At 36.7% G+C, this 17797-nt stretch overlaps 1 protein-coding gene across 1 annotated transcript; it reads left to right on the forward strand.

The window, feature by feature from the left end:
• The first annotated feature begins 321 nt into the window (after positions 1-321).
• On the forward strand, positions 322-15690 carry LOC110092148. The gene is made up of 6 exons (XM_020816557.2): positions 322-584; positions 660-792; positions 3862-3965; positions 13412-13556; positions 13629-13769; positions 13973-15690. Exons 1-6 carry the CDS (start codon positions 547-549, stop codon positions 15362-15364), a joined length of 1953 nt encoding a protein of 650 aa, XP_020672216.1. The 5' UTR covers positions 322-546; the 3' UTR covers positions 15365-15690.
• Positions 15691-17797: the final 2107 nt, after the last annotated feature.

Here is a 17797-nt window from a genome sequence, read left to right on the forward strand (position 1 = left end):
TTGAAATCACAATTGATTCAATCAACAATTTTGTAGGATTGATCGATTTGATCTGACTTTAAAAGTATTATTATATTAATACTATTTATTTTTCAAGAGATTAAAATACATATCCCAAAAAATTTTATAGATTTATATATTTAAGAATAGTTTTTTATTTATATAATATTTTAATATTTAAATTATAATAATGATAGTTATTGATGTTATTAAAAATTAAAATATTATATAAATAGAAATAAATAAATTTCCAAAAAAAAAAAAGAAATAAATATTTATAAGTTAAATAAATATAATTATGAAATTTCCGCTGCTTTTTCCTATCTGTCCCACGTTCCCATACAGATCACCGCTCGCGTCGCGTTCGTTCTTCTTCTTGCTTCTCCGGAGCTCGTCTGCGTGCTTTGGACGCCTCTCCCATGCAATCAAGCTCTCAGATTTAATGGTGGTTGCGACTCGTGAATCGAAGCTACCATTTTTCGCCTTAACGCCTCCCTTAAAGGAAAGGAAGCACGCGGAAGAGACGAAGAGGGGGAGATATAGAGGATGTTCAGCATTCTTGGCTCTAAGTTCTCAAACAAATGGTAAGCAGCTTGGTTGTGGATTTGGGGGAAGGTTTTAGTTCCATGGATTTGTGACTGATTTTGATGTGTTTACAGCAAGCATTCGGTGAAGTGCATCAAGTGCAGGATAGAGACGATCCGGAAAAAGAAGCATGCGATGGAGAGGTGTCTTAAGAGGGATGTTGCAGATCTCGTGTCCATTGGCCACGATGCCAAGGCTTTTGGCCGGGTATGGCTCCGGCTTTTCATTTCTTTCTGTTTCTTGCTGCTGGATATCTCTTTCTATTATTTGAATATCTTCATTTTAGTTTGCATTTTCTATTGATTAATGCACTACCTTCTATTTGGAGGATTCTGTTTATGTCCGCCTCGAGTTCGAAGTGCGGCCTTTGTGTTCCTTGGATTATTGGTTAATCTTCTTGAATTTTTTTTAGCTCCTAGGATTTATGATTCAACATTTCTGTAATTTTATTTCTACAGCTCTTTATTTTTATGCTGAGTATCTATTTGGCAGATTTATGTGAATTCTCTCAATTCAAATCATAAGAGAATTATGAAGCTGGACAGAGCATTGTTGCACTGATTGTATTCGATAAAAATCCAAACCTTGTTTAGTGTATTTCCTTTGAATTACGTTACTTTGGAAATAGTTAAAGATGGGCATAGAAATATCTTTATCAAGAAGCTTAGCATGGAAAACTGTCAATGTAGTGGGGCAGTAAAATATGATTTTTTTCGGTTAGAGCCGTGACCCATTGGTTGGCAGCTCAGTACATCAATATGTATATATATCTTCATTAGTTGAGCTGTGCACTCATAATCTAGGACTAATTGATCCTTTGGAAGCTGCACCTGGTATGCCTCCCCTTGCTAATCCTTCACCCTCATCATCTACACCTCTTATAAATAAGATGGATATTGATCCTCTTGCTTTTGAAGTCTCTCTCTCTCATATTGGTGAAAACATGGAAGATCATGATTTACTACTTCATCCTGATTTTGATTGGAGTATTCAAAATGGTGTTGCACTAGAAGATTGGAGGTTTCATGTCTTATTCACTAAACGAGACTATAATAAGAACAAAATTTATCGTCTCTCTCCTATTTTTCCTAAGCTTCATGCTAGATGGGTCAATTGAGCTTGTACACCATGATATCTTTATTTTGTTCTATGTTTCACAATTCACATTCTATCTCTTAAGTATAAAATCATTCATCCACCTGAACAATATATAAATGGCTCTTATATAACAGTTTACACTTGATACGCGTTAATGATTTCTATGTGGGATACTATCTTACTAAAGGATTCACTCAATAAAGGGTTAGATGGTAAGATATCATAAATAGTATGATAGGCTTGTGGTGGAGGTAGCTGGGTAGAGCGAAGCATACAATATTGAAGGCTTGCCACAAACATGCAATAATCTTTAATTTTCTTTTTGATCCTATTAAATGACAATGAAAGGAAATTAACGAAGTCCAAAGTTAGAGATTGTCTATTGGTGGATGATAGATCCACCAGTTAGAAGTACCAATTGTTCAAAGCTCCAAATACTACTCTTGTTGAAATTGCTAAAGTTTAGGCTTTGGCTCATATACTAGAACTAATCTGGCCTTGGGAGGTATGACCAAGGCTTTCACTTAATTAAGGTGTATTTAATGTGGGAATGATCCTTGTGGTATTTATAGAAGGTCACGATGTGGAGGGCCAATAGAAAGGTCGATAAAGTTTTCTAAGGATGGGTGGACATAGGGTTCCCTCTTTAGCTTTCAAATTAGGGTTGAGGCATGGACTGGGATTATGACATGGAATCATTTGGAAGGGTTGGGGGAATGTTAGGAGATATGTTATGGAGTATTTGATTAATATTCAAAAGGTTTATGGGTGTGCAGGTGGAGAGAAACCGAAACTAAATCTTGAAAATTTTAGTTTGGTCGATTGGCGTAGTTTGACTTTGTTGACTTGCATAATGATGCTAAGGGAACATGCAGGGTTTGTAATGGCTTGAGAATGTTAGATGGATGTGTGTAGATCAGATATGGAGTGAATGGTATAAATTCAATAAGTTTAGATGGTGATGGAGGGGAAAGAACCAAAACTAGGTCACCAGGAAGCCTTCCTTGGTAGATTGTTCTTGGGTTTAGCTTTTACTTTGTGTGATGAGCGTAGTGGCTGGAAAATGGTGTGAGAAGGTTGTAGGAATGTAGGAGAATTATATGGTGTGAGTGGATGATAGATTTGGAGAGAAATCCATTAAAAGAAAGGAAGAAAAGAAAATACCTAGCTCTCCGACCAAGTAGAAACCATAAGGGCCGACAACTATGTTCCAACTCTAGAGAATCAATTCTCTACTTTTTATTTCCCAAAACACCTAATCTTCTTTTTCAACATTCCAATAATATTTAAAGCATTACATTAGTTCTACTATTCAAAATTAAAAAAAGTAATGAAAGGAGGGAAATTGAAAGCTAGCCAAGCCAAAAGTATGAAGGGGAGTGGAATCACTCCAATTTGCCTCCTATTAAGGATTGGCTAGCCTTGCCTGCTTCCAAATCAAGTTTAAAGCTAATTATAAGAGGGGGAATGCAATGTAAAAGCCCTTTATATGTAGAGAATGAATTGAAGATTGAATATTCAAAATTTAAAATTGTGAATTCAAGCTTTAATCATTATTATATTATATTTAATTTTCATATGGAGGAAAAAGTGTTAAGGTTTGAAATAAAATATTATAAAATTTAAATTTTGAATTTCAAAATTTAATCATTATTACACTTTACTTAATTTTTACATCAAGGCTCATTGTTCATGCGTGGTTGATGATGATTATCTTGATTTTTTAATCTTTGTGATGGGGCTATCTTATCTTTTATTCTGTTTTGGATTCTTGATCTTGATTCAGTGATGGGGCCATTATGATTATTCGTTTGATATTATAAATCATATGTGAAACCTCAAGTTTGAATGTAATATAAACAACTTGTAATATGACCAAGTCTAGTTCAATTGTGATGTGATCTGCTCGACTTGATTATAGCCCAACCCCAACTTGTAATATTCTTATTTTTAACTTTAGCTGCAATATTGAGCGCATCCTTCTAGCACTTTTTTCTTTAAGTATTTTATTCTCTGCATGCATGCTATAATGCTATTAACTTGGTGTGCTTACATCATTCAAGTATCGAGACTTAGACATACATTGTTCATGTGGTTGCTTGCTTAATTGAACGAAGTATAATTTGCTCCTTCTGGTGGCTTTTTGACTTGTTATGTTTTTTCTTCATGCTTCTACAGATGGATGCTCTCCTTTTCGAAATAAATCAGACATCATGTTATGATATGATTGAGCAATGCTGTTGTTGCATATTGGAACATCTTCCAACCATGCAAAAGGAGAGGTATTCAAACTTTCTACTTACATAATTTGATTAAATGGCACCTTAGTCTTGGTGATTATCGAATTTTAAAGCTTGGTTTCAACTGATGAGTTAATTTCCAGTGGTTAGTGCCAAACTTTGTATGTTCACTAAGAATTTAATGACTTTTCTGACCCCACGTAGTGGGAAAGTGCCTATATTATCAATTAACACATCAGTAAGTTCACGATGCTCAAAAAGCTAGAAAGGCTGTCTCCTTTGATACAAATAAAGTAAAATTTAAGGCCCCCTCATAGTTGTTTTTCTTCATTTTAAAATGCAAACATTCCAAAATAATTCACTGCATGCTCTGCTGAGTATATTTATATGCATGGTGAAAGGAATTTAAATTTTACATGCTTTCAAAAGCCAAGAGAAAAATTTTTATGGAATCATTAATTAAGCTTGGGGAATCTTTTATAGTTCCCCACCATGTTTGAAATTTCAAAAGCCAAACATGGAGATTAAGCAACTTGAAAGTGAAGCATAAGGTTCAAAGTGTAAAGCGCTGAGCTTCTTAAACTTTTGTTTTTTAATTTCATAATAATCAACATATGTGAGAAGCTTAAATACTTAATAAAAATAGTAAATAGAAAGATTCATAGGGTTATACTAAAATTTGAATAAAGAAAATGAATTACATTCATCGATATGTCATTCATTAGGTATAGTGAATAGCCACACTAAAATATAATGTTCTTGAGTGTGAGATCAAAAGCAAGGATGATGTAAAACAAATGAAATTATTGGTTGACACAATTGTCAATGGATTGCATATATATATGGATAAATTTATAGTATAAAAAATATAAAAAATAAAAAATAATTATGTAAATTGATGGAATGATTGTTTTGCATTATTAATATTAGATATTGTATGTTGGAATTAGGGGTGCAAATGAGTCGAGTCGAGCTCGAGTCAGGAAGTGTTCGAGTCGAGCTCAGCTGTCGAAAATTGAGCTCGAGCTAGAACTCGAGTCGAGCTTGAACTCGACTCAACATAGAAAAAGCGAGCTCATCGAGCTGCTCGTCGAGCGGGGTATCGAGCGCCAGCGTCTGCCAACTTCGCCAACGTCGTTGTCCATCGCAGACGACGTCGTCGTCAAGAACCGTCGTGAGACCTTCGTCGTTGTCCGTCGTAGACGTCGTCTGCTTCCGCTTCCATTTCTGTTGTCCGTTGCAGACCTTCGCTAGCTATCTTCAATGCTGTTGCCTTCGATGTCGTCGTCGAGCGTAACATTGTATTTTCCCGTCGATGCCGTCCCATTGATGCCAAGCCTTCGATGCCGTCGCCTTTGGTAAGCGTCTGTCCGAGCGTCAAATTGGATTTTCCCGCTCGCCATTTTGATTTCCCGCTCCCAAATTGCATTTTCCGCCCGCTAGCTCGGTTGTTGAGTTGCTCGTCGAGTCGACGAGTAAAGTCCGATGCCTGTTCGAGCTCGAGCTCGATAAGCCTTCGAGCTCAACTCGTCGAGCCGGTTATCGAGCCGGCTCGTGAGCCGGCTTGACTCGGTTGCACCCCTAGTTGGAATAGATTCTTATGAGTCGTGTGAGAGAGAATTTTTTGCTCATCGTAGCTTTGGCATTTTGAGCTGATTGTTAAAAAGAGGAAATTTAATCTAGAAAATTTTTGAAGAAAAATATCTCCGAGTCCTCGCACAGACGTAAGGATCCAATGTTCATCAATATTCTATGAACTAGTTGTTTGCCCTCAAGAGATTGTAGAGATGTCAAAACAATATTTCAATATGGTAATTGGATCAATGATGATGAATTGATAACATTGAAGACACTATGTTGGTGGCCACACACACTGACTACAAGTGAGGTTGTCGGTGATTGATAACATTTTTAGGTAATATCAAAGCGAATAATGACATCATTAGATAGCTCAATGCTAGTTGTGGTATGTTGTTAGCAACGTATATAAACAATGGGTTATTAATGGCGCCTCATCGTTAGGAAAGATCATGCATGTCTTCTTCAATGAGTATTCCACTTATCTTCATCAAGCAGAATACCATCTATTGTTAATGAGCATTACATTTGCAATACTGGGTAGTAGTATGCGCCTTGAGTGAGTATCATATTCATTGTGGGTATGCTATCCCCAATGAGCATGACATTTGTCACAGTGAGCAATAGAAAAAGTTAAGGACTTGTGCAAGGTGTAAAATCGGACTGGACAATGAATTGGAAGGAGAGGTTGACGGTTCGACTGGGGTTGAATCAGATGACGTGATAAATATTTTTTAATTTAAATATAATAATTAATATAATAATTACTCATTAATTTCAAATATTTGACAATGAATGCAGGATAACCTTTAAGAGTTTCTTCATGTGACAAACTCAACAAATTTATGAGAATATTTCCCTGCATAGCTTGGCAAATGTTCTCTCCAAGCAAAACCGAGTGATCCTAAATATAAACTGCCAAGCCAACCTTCTCCATACCACAAAAACATTCTCAAACCCAAACATTACATCGATACTTGCACCTAAAACATCATGAAACATGAATCAATTTACCTAAAAACTTAGAAAACTCTCTGACACTAGCTCTCAATAGTCAACACCCAAAACAATTTGTGCTTGTAGTCCACTTTGGCACTTCGTCGAACACTTTGAGTGCGATGTTATGAACAAATACATTTAGCCATAGAAGAATCTATGATTTCCACACATGCAGTAAATTTCATTCCTCACCTACTTGTTATCTTCTCATCCATACTAGAATTCTTCTCCAAAACTACACAATCCAACATTGACAAATCAACATCCTCACACAGGAGATTGTAATTGAGACCGCTAACCTACTATTGAGGGTCGCAGCTCGGTTTTTTCTCGCGATACGGCATGTCTGCTAGCTCCAGGTTGTGATTCACGTCCAAATTGCAAGGGATGCCATCCGATCCAGGGTCTAGTTCACAATCACATTTGGACATGGCCTCCTTGTCATCGTTGGCTGCATCTGACGCAGGGGCAGAATCAAACATTGCATCACACGAGCCCTTCTCATTATGCTCTAGGTCGTCCCGATCGCACTATGTCTGAGCCAATAGAGTCGAAACTTGCTGGGATCTGCAGCCATTAAGGGGCGGACCTTGCTCATGTTTCGAATTTACAGAAAATGAGCTCCCTTCTTGGTTCATAATGTCAAGGGATAGAGTCCATGCAGTGTTCATAACCCCTTGTAACGCCTAGGCATAGTTTCGACTAGCAACCTTCGCTTGCTTGAACTCCTGCCAATTGATCCATCACACTCTTCAATATCCTCCTTTCTTCGTGCTCCGTTGCACTAATTCTACTTCGCTTGCGCACTCAACGGAGCAGTTTTTCAAAACTGTTTCCGATCCATCGATTAAGCGGTCGAGTCGGCGGTTCAACCTGATTGCACACAATTTTCAAAGGTGACAAAACTAGTCTGATTCATGGTTCAACCGGCATGTCCGGTTCGATTTTTAAAACCCTGGACTTTTGTTTTTGGTCACACAAATCATTATTATTGGAGATACAATATTTTTTCTTCAAAGCTCTGGGAAAGGGTGTCAAAATGTTCAAAAGGTAGGGTTTTCGTCCGACCCAATTCCAATCAACCCAAACCCAACTCGTTTAATAAACGTGTCAAAAACACCAACCTAAACCTAATCCACTATCAACACAAATGACCTGAACCCGACCCGTTTAATAAACGTGTCAAAAACACAAACCTAAACCTAACCCACTAGCAACACAAATGACCCGAACCCTACCCTTTTTGCTTAATTTTTTTTTTATAACTATAAAATTTATGATATTTGATAAGAAATAATAATATTATACCCACATATAAAAAAGGTAAAAAAATATGTTAAACGAGTCATTTTTAGGTCAAACAATGGGTGTGAGGGTCAACCCGACCCGAGTCATTTAATAAACGGGTTGGATAACCCAACTCGAACTCGACATGTTTATTAAATAGTTTAACCAAAACCCGAATTTTTCGGGTTGGGTCAATTATTAACACCCCTATCTAGGAGTTCGTAGAGAATCCACAAAGAAATTGCATTTGATGCTTATTTATAGTTTTATAGAAGTCTTTTTAGCCTTACCAAGCTTGATATTTATCCTTATCTGAAACTCACATTGGAGATAGAAATCTCACATTATTAAACGACTCGCTCCAGCCCAAGCTTTTTTTTTTTTTTGAAATTAACCCAAGCTAATTTAGGAGACCATTAGTTGCTGTTGGAGAAGATTCAAATTTGCAACATGTTAATGGGTGAAAAAGTTCATTAAAAACTTGGTGAAAGTACGATCTCAGTCCTCCTGCTCTATGGGTAAGAAGGGAAATAGATTAAAATGTGTCTCATGGTAAGATTACCAAGGTCATAGGATGTAAATGCTTGGAGATATAATATAAGAGCTTAACAAAGGAAAAGCCAATGTATAAGTGGTCTAGTAGTCGTTGCTTTACATCCATTGTGCAAAATTTACTAGATCTCTTACAATTAGTACATGAAAAGAATGATAGTCCTTTTTACAATCAATCCCTTCCCTTTTGTGAGCTCTCATGAGATCCCTACCATTTTGATATATAGCTGATGCGTCTATCAGCTATCACTAGTTGTCAAAAGAGTGTGGATAATGTGGAAGAAAATTGGTTGGATCTGTTTTTATGGTTGTTTGGAAATTCCTAGCCATGGGATGCTTCAGGGTCACCCCATGCTTGGTCGTGGCCATTCAGTGTTGAAAGCTTCATGCATTAGTTCTATATTGATGCCTTTAAGATGTTTAACAATGAGCGACCAAAGATGGTATTTTAGGTTGATGGCGAGTAGAGTATTATGAAGTTTTGTGCATGTCTCCTTGTTTTTCCCATCATTGAGGGTGACATCTACAAAAATAACCCCCATGGGTATCCTCTTCTCTTGCATGAAGTCTACCAAATTAATCTCCATGACCCGAAAGTTTTGGGAGTTTAGCCTTATTTGATCGTATAGTTGTTGATACAACACATTTATCGAGCTACTAGAGACTATCAATGCACAGTACATCATAATGGTTGATGACATCTTGTATGATGATTATGTCATTATAGGTAGTCCTGACAATTGGTAGGTCAGTGTCTGAAAAAGATACTACAGGAAAGAGTAGTTTGTATAGTTTACCTTCGAGTCTAAGTGTTAAAGGTTTTGGTTTCAAGAGGCTCCAGCGCCAGCACATCTTGCGATGGTGTTGAGACACTTCATGATATGTAGTCCATTGTTGGTACGTATGTTGGTGTTTGATGTTGGCCACGATCAAGCATCATTTTGGTCTATGTATCTGGCGTCGCATTGGTGGTGGCGGGTGGCATTGATCTTGCCAAGAATTGTTTCAGGTGGCCTTGTTCTTGAAACTTTATAATAATGCTTTTAGGACTTGATAGTTTTAGATGACATGATCATTCTCATTGTTAGAGACACCTTTTAAGACTATTTAGGTTCTTCTTGAGCTTGTAAGTGGAGGTAGTCCTTATCTAAATGGTTGTGATGGTTTTGTTAATCCTCAAATTTAACTTTAACCGGGGGGTGTTATGAGCCCTAAGCATCGAAAAAATATGATTCATCATGCCTTCTCTATTCGAACAATATCATCAATCCTGTCTTCCTTCTGTGGATGTTTTAGGATGCAGGTCATGGGGCTGGTTGTATTGGTAGTCTTGGTTTCCCTTATATGGGTGACTACGCATGTTACTTTTTTTTTTTGCCAAAGCTAAATGGCTTTCTAATAACTACGCATGTTACTTCAACCAGATAACTTCCTGTATTATGTCACATAAGAACCGTGTCAGCGTTTATGAACTTTGAAGCTTACTCAAGCATCTTCTACAGGGTGGCTAGGTTCTTTTCCATTGATCACTTAAACAATGGATTGTGGGAACCGAAGTGAAGGCATCTTGACCACCCAAGGCTCCGAGTTGTTGACTTCTTAGGATGCCTAGGTGAATCACTGCACATAATATCAAAGGGTATCCCTTTCACCCTAATTATCACATAATAGGGTTTGAGCTGACTTTAGCAATAGCTTGGAAGTTGCGAACTTTGTTATGAACTAATTGCTCAACCCATTAAAAGAAGTGATGTTGATAAGCGAGAGTTTGACAAACCACCTCTGCATGCGTATTTTAATGCGGCAACACAAGTTGTCAAAAACAGGAGTTACTGCCATTGTGTCATTGAAGCTCCTAAGATGCTTGATGGGGTATGTGAGCCCTTGTAATGGGCCTAATGGCCTAACTGTGGGATCTTTAGCTTGAGTGACAGGACCTCGCATAGGATTCCCATCTAAAATAGAGTGCTAAGTCTCATACTCCGAGTGATTCTCAAGCACTGCCTCCAGGGGGTGCTTCTTTCATGGGTCAACCAGCTGTATTAAAGCCACCAAAATAACCAAGCATTGTTAGAGCCATTTATAAGACTATATGACGCTGGATGGTAAAGGATCTATTGTTCTAGAATTGGCCAGAGCTTCCATTGAAGCGGCTGGTTGCAATGTAGCTTGTAGCAGGGCATCTATTTTCCCGACAAACTGTTCTAAGTTTTTTTTAGCATCGCTTCAGTCATTCCAAGTGAAGTTGAGCTTTGGTTTGATCCTTTTGTGTGTCTTGAAATTCATTCGTATAAAAAATGGCACTAAATCAAATAAAAATTCTTATGATAAAGCCGGAAAAAATGATAATTTTATTTACTAATGTCATGCAACATAGAGCATGAATGACATGCTAAACATTTTTTCGAAGCATGCAGAAATCACATCGAAAATGACCATTTACACACCACACACAAATGTAAAGGATAGCCAACTTGACAGATTCAGCCAACCTTTCTCATTAGAGTTTACTATCAATTCCATTGGCCAAGCTTGCTAGAAGAATAATCATTATAGTAACAACAACGTTCATCTCCATCAAGCAGACCAATAAATATGTTTGCATGCACAAAGGCATATTTATTCTTAATCATGGTTCATTAAATGATTTGTAAATAAGTGTTCAGATATAACACTCAATGTTGAGTGCTTGAGTTTTGCAGCAACATACACTATAATAAAGCAAAATAGAAGTATGCATACACTTAATTGTTTTCAATATTGCTTAACTAGCATCTACTCATGATCGTGGAAAAAATGACTATTATCAAATACTATGGTACTGTTGGGGATGAGGAGTAAATACCACAATGACGAAACAAGCAAGAAAGTAAAAGCAGCGGAAAGTAAATGACACAATGATTTAATGTGGAAAAACACAAATTAAGGAAAAAATCACGGAGCCACACCACACCAAGACATCTACAATGAAAATTGGGAGAAATAGTATAGATCTCTGTTCTCTCTCACCCTCTCCTTACTTCTGTTCTCATATGCACCGTTATCAATATCTAACACTCAAAATACAAGTGAAAACCATGTAAATAACCTCAAGGGACACAACCCTTCAAAAAAAAAAAAAAAAAAAAAAAGAGAGAAGAAAAATTGTCCAGTCCGTCTCGCAGCGCTGCGGTGCTTGAACCTCTTTCTTGATCCGCTATAGCATCATATATATGCCGTTGCTGCGCTTTGCTCTCTTGTCGTTCAGTGCTGGGGCAGTGCTGGGGTGCTCGGGTACACAGTGCCGCGGTGCTCGGGTACATAGAGCCGGGGTGTTGTACGGAAAAAAAAAAAAAGTGTTCAAAGAACCCTAACCCAAGCAAGGGGTAAATCCCTGCACCCCCTAGCGAGCATGAGAAACTTGAGGTCCAAGGCAACAGAACAATCCAATTATTCAACACAATCAGATTCTACACATAACATTTACAAGTGCAGAAAAATAAGAATATTGAATATATCGTAAGAGGAATGATAAGGGAATTCCTGATGAGGAAAGTTTATTCATTTCTCTATCAATTAATAATAGTTGCCTATCTAAATATAGGTAACCAAATATGAAATAGGAGTTTATAGCCAATTTCATTGCTTAAACATAAATATGCCTTAAGTAAATCTTTAAGAGAGAAGTACCTAATTTAGAATAATTTGGCTAGAGGAAAATCAATATGAAATTTGAGATGAATTAACCTAATCTAATGATGGAATTAATCATAACATACTCAATTCAACATAGCATTATATGAATCAATCCCAATCTATTTATCCAATGAATAATCCAAGTTAATTTGATGAATTGATTGAAGATAGCATGAGCAGTGCACTGTCTTATTTCTTTATTCAAGACTGAGGTACCATGGTCCTGAGACCTCGACATAAAACAACAAACCAGCCTCTCACAGGGCATGGCAATGTTGTTGCAATCTGTAGGCATGAACAGTAAAGGTGAAACTCCAAAATGTTTATGGAAATGATACCATGTTACTACCAATCTTCAGTTTCTAACTTTCTATGTAATATGATTTACTTATTTCAGCCACGATGAATATTAAAATGTGTTTTCAATTCTTTTCCGACTCTAGTAAGCATCTTATTGTGTGCCTCTTCATGTTTCTCTGTTCCTTCTTAATTCTAGCTTTACGTTTTTACCTTTTTTTACTGAGATCAATTAACCTAAATTTTGCTTCAACTCCTGAAATTTTCTTAATATTTTACCGCTCGGTGCATGAAAGAAATCATAGAAAATCATATATTATGTTTTCCATTTCTCATTAGAATCATCTCTGTATACTTGAAATACGTTTTAAATTAGTTAACTTATCTAAATTGATGCTTAAAAATAGCTCAAGTGACTAAACTATTTGTTGAATCTTTAAAAGGTTTTAATTTATTTTGGTTTTTGAATTTTATTATGGAGTCTTCTGTATCGTTTAAGTATGGTTGAAGTATTTGCTCCAAATACTTCCAGGAAATATACAACAAGCTCATTTCTGTTGATTGTTTGCCCAAACCAATTCACGCTGCTCTTACTTTACATTTCACGCCTAACCACTTCTCTTTTCCAGTGGCTTTTTGATATCTTCTTGATCCATATCAAGAAGGGGAAGGCACATTTCGAGTAGGCATAGACTCCAAGTGAAAGAAGAGGGGAAATAAGAGAGACTAGAGAGATAAGAAACCAGAAATTATTCATTCCATGCCAATTGCTTCCAGTAGGGCCTATTTATACTACTTGTGCAGACCAAATATATAACATAGACATGGTCTACCTAATACATAAAATGAAATAGATAAACTTGGCCCACCATACTAAAAGAGCCAAACTAAAATAAAGATAATTACATATTTGTAAACCACTTTTTCTATGTACTATTCTTGATCATTTTGGAGTTTTTCTTCTTCTTTGGTAGACTCTAGTGTTGGTAGTCCATTCTTCACATCTGATATATGAATCTAATCCCATATATTGATGTCTAACACGTTTTTATTGTTTGCTTGGTATTTGATGAGATGTTATATTTCTTTTCTTGTTTTAGGGACTGCCCTAAAGAAACTGTAGAGGCTGTGGCAACTCTGATTTTTGCTGCTGCTAGATTCTCAGACTTGCCTGAATTAGCTGACCTCAGGCGTGGGTTTACTGAGCGATATAGAACTACCGTGGAATCATATACAAATAAAGAGGTACAAACCCACAATTTTAGCTGGATTTTGATTGTTACCCTAGAATAGCTTCTCTTCATGCTTTTCCCACAGTTTGTTGAGAAGCTGCAAATGAAGTCCTTTCCGCAAGACCAGAAATTGCAGTTAATGAAAGATATTGCCCGGGAATTTAACATTGATTGGGATGTCAACTCATTTGAATACAAGATATCAAATCCATCGAGCCCAAATATTGTAAGTATGCACGATTAGTGTCATTTCAATTTAGTTTCTTCTGGGAACTTTTAATGCACATGGATCACACTTGAAAGTGGATTGTTTGGAATGAACCGGTTTGCGTGTGTGGTGTGCCATACAATTCTATGGCACACATTTTCATATTATGCTCATCTATTGATCAGTGCAGTTCACATTCTATTCCCTTCATGATTTTTCAGGACCATCCTAAGATGCATTTTCATTCCAGCAATAAGTATTATATCGAGTCCCATATAACCGATGAGAAAAGAGAAGTGACTGATAGAATGCATGAAGTCCTCAATGGGGGAAAAACAATAATTGAAAAAACAGTTGAGAGAATAGAAGTAGCTGATAGAAGGAATGAAGTTGTCAATGGAAGAAAACTGATGCTTAAAAAGGTTAAAGACACTAGCTGTCTAACGAGTGATCTGCAAAAGCAACAAATAGAATTTGAGAAGCTTAAGAAGGCAAATAACAATGCGGATCAAAAGATCATACAAATGGAAGGAGATGAACACCATTCTAGAAGTGCTGTGCGGAAGCATCAAGTACAACCTGAGGAGCGTAGAAATGTTCCTACAACTCCCAAAAATGCTGATGCTCATCGGCTTGATTCCACTGACAAGATTAAGAAAGTAGCTGCTAATGAGTCAGAGAACATTGAACCACACCATTTAAGTAAGAGACCTCCTCCTTATGTCAAAACCAAAGGCAATCAGAATGAAAACACTCGCAAAAGATTAGAAGTTCCTGATGGCGCTGTTAAGAATGATAAAGCTATAAATATGTTTCCTCCGCACACTAAATTTACAGAGAATTTTAATGGAACCAATTCTTATCCGCATGGTTTTTTCCATTCTTCAACAGAAGTAGTTGTCAAGGAGATGGAACATAATGATCAACAGAGGCAGCCTAATGGAGCAGTGAATCCTAAAAGTAAAAGTGCATTCAATCTTAAGCCTCCTTATGTCAAACCCAATGCCAAAAGTTCATTGGAATCTAGTTGTGTGAAGCCTACAAACTATGATATGTATAGTAGTAGTGCCAATGGAGGTGATCATAAGAATACAGCATTTTCTGTCAGGAGGAAGCACCTTGAACAGGGAACTGCTGCTCATGGCGGCTCAACGGGCGAAGATCATAATTTACTATGGAATATTTCAACCAAGAAAGCAGGTGTGGTTGTAAAGGATAATGTTATGCATATGGATGTTAATGATCAGCTAGGTTTCTCTCGGCATTCTAAGCAAATAGAAGATGATGCTGTTTACCATGGCCGGCGCATTCATCGAACATGCATTGACCAAACAATTCATGGAAGGAGGGGCATCAATGCTGCTCATGATGGGGGATATGAGGAGGAAGAGCAAATGGACAGGCTCTTGGAGCATTTCAGTAAGAAAAGCATTAGAAATGAGCCAGGGAAAGATAGAACAGGTACAAGGGAAGCTCAAACACAGCCCATCCTTGATTATTCAAGAATTCCGGAGAAAGCTATTAAGGATGAACAATACTCCAAGCTCCCAGCACATACTCCAACTAAAACGGCTTCCCTGCCCACCAGAGAGACTCTTGTTGGAAAGACATGAAGAGCTGCATGAGCCTTCTTTCACCTTTTCCAACTTACTGTTTTAAGATCAATATATGGATAACCCAAGAAAGAGACGGCCCTTTCACGAAGTATTGGCTGTTCTATGTTTCTCTTCTTAGTATGGGCAGGCTTCAACACACAATTCTTTGTCTGATTATACATTCTTGTTTTCCTTTAAGTCTTGAGTTTGTGATGATTTGCCCAGTAATCTATTCTGAGCATAAACTTTTTATACATCCAAAGTAATAGTGCGTTGTTGATCTGTATGAGCTGCTGGACATGCTTAGCTTCTCAAACATATTTAAAGTTAAGACATTGAGGTGATGGATAGTGTCAACCATGACTTTGGCAAGCAAACCTTTACACTTCTACTTGGATTATTCCACCTTCGTTTTCCTTTATTTTCTCAGAATGTCATCTTCGATAAAAATCTAACATTACTATTTATGAACTCGTACAATCCCTTCTTGAGTACTAAGGTGAACAGAGAACTACACAATGTTCCTGATTCCGGCATGTCTTTGGTTTGCCCTCTTCCAAGAGAAATTGTTCTATGCGGTCACCGAACAGTCCAGAGGTGAATCACAACGTCACTTGGTACTGAACGGTACACAGTGATACACAACAAAAAAAATGAAGTGTCGTATTCTCATTTGCCTTTGAACGCCATTTGGTGACCGCACAAAATAAATTTTACACTTCCAAAACCTCGGGGCTTCTTCACATGAAAGCCTCATCGTTGATCCTCTTTACTGATATATTTGTCTTGCAGTTTTTCATCAGTCATATTTATCTAACATCTTTGTCAATCCTCATCCCATTGATGTATTGAAGCCCTTTCTTGTTTGTTTCTTCACAGTAACTTTGCACTCTTCTGACATCTTCGCAACAGTGCAACATAGTGTTTTAGACAATTCTTTCAGCATTTTGGCTAGCTTGCAATCCAGCACTCTTTGACGTCTGTCTTGAGAATAGCCAACTCTAGACTTAGGCTTTGTTTGGGACGGCTTTTTTACTGCTTCTTAAAGCAATTTTTTAATACAAAAATTTTAATTTTTGTACTAAAAAGCTACTTCAAGAAGCAGTAAAAAAATCGTCCCAAACAAAACCTTAGTTGATTCCTGCTAGTATACCTAGCATCCAAATCTCTCATCTTTCTTATTGGTTCTAATGGCTAATGCTAATGGTGCAAGCCTTTCTTTGGTTACTAACAATGTTAGTTTTGCAGGCGTTATTATTGAACTTTTTATGTAGAAATATATGATATCATACTTAATTGTGTGATATTTTTAGTAGAAAATATTAGTATCATGTGTTTTATTTATACATATATTAATAATTTGTAAAAGAAAATATTATATTTATGGCAGGTTATGTCCTCTATTTTTTTTTTATAGTTATGTTATGATCTTATGTTTGTCATACGTATTCGTGCTTGTTATTCATATGATAGTCATTACATGAATTCTTATTATTTTTGACGGAATTATCGATAGGAAAAGTCAGAATTTTGCCAAAAAACGATGTTTTTGATGAAATATATGAAGGACTATGGTTGTTTGGCGGTGAATTTTTTTTTTTCAATAATCCGTCGGTAATATCGATGGAATTTTTTGCTGAAATTCCCTGGAAAATTTTCTGCAGGTATTTATGATGAAAAATTCTACCTATTTTTCAACCCAAAATTCGTCGTATTGAATTTATGTAAAAAAATCTGACAGAAACATGTAGCACCGAAAAAGACACTTGCCAATTATTCTTCAATAATTTATAAAGCACGTGTGAAACACATAAAAGAGCTAAATTTGGTAACATATTTAAACACTACCATAATCACATCATTTAGAATTCATTATATGATAATCAAACAAGGTAATGTACAAATAAAAGTCAATTATTCTACAATAAGCCAACAGTTCTTAAACATTACAACAACTAACAAAAAAAAAAAAAACACCACCAACAAAAAACGTTCTACCCTTGACTTTGTCTCCTTACTCTCCTCGGGCGTTGCAGGTGTCAAGGATATGCTCTCGGAGTCTGTGCAGCTCCTTCAATATTATATGGCTTTGCTCTATTTGCATATCCGCTTGTGATTTTTGCACTTACTCTAATATGTTGTCAAGGCATACACTTGTTGGCTAACCAGCTCCTCCTAACTGCTAGCTGAGAAGCTTGATGAACTGGAGGATTGTCCCTCGAATGCATAAGCATGCGAGTTTAATCCATAAACTATTCCCTTTGGCATTTCCCCTACTATCTGTGCCCATATTCTATGATCAAAATAATATGTTGATCCCATAGAGGATCCCTCACTAGCTGTAGCTTGGCTCTCTCGAAGTCATGTATACTTCTCCTAGAAAATATAAAATGAATATAAACATTGCTTATGTGTCACTTAAAATATTTTTAATAATATTAAAAACTTTAA

Source organism: Dendrobium catenatum, unplaced genomic scaffold (assembly GCF_001605985.2).
Source record: "Dendrobium catenatum unplaced genomic scaffold, ASM160598v2 fragScaff_scaffold_665, whole genome shotgun sequence".
Taxonomy (NCBI): domain Eukaryota; kingdom Viridiplantae; phylum Streptophyta; class Magnoliopsida; order Asparagales; family Orchidaceae; genus Dendrobium; species Dendrobium catenatum.

What these genes read in the sequence shown, in the direction of transcription:
- LOC110092148 (XM_020816557.2), top strand. Translation starts at nt 547, where the DNA reads ATGTTCAGCATTCTTGGCTCTAAGTTCTCAAACAAATG. An exon ending in TCTAAGTTCTCAAACAAATG is followed by an intron (nt 585 to 659) that starts GTAAGCAGCTTG and finishes ATGTGTTTACAG; the next exon opens with CAAGCATTCGGTGAAGTGCA. An exon ending in AATCATATACAAATAAAGAG is followed by an intron (nt 13,557 to 13,628) that starts GTACAAACCCAC and finishes CTTTTCCCACAG; the next exon opens with TTTGTTGAGAAGCTGCAAAT.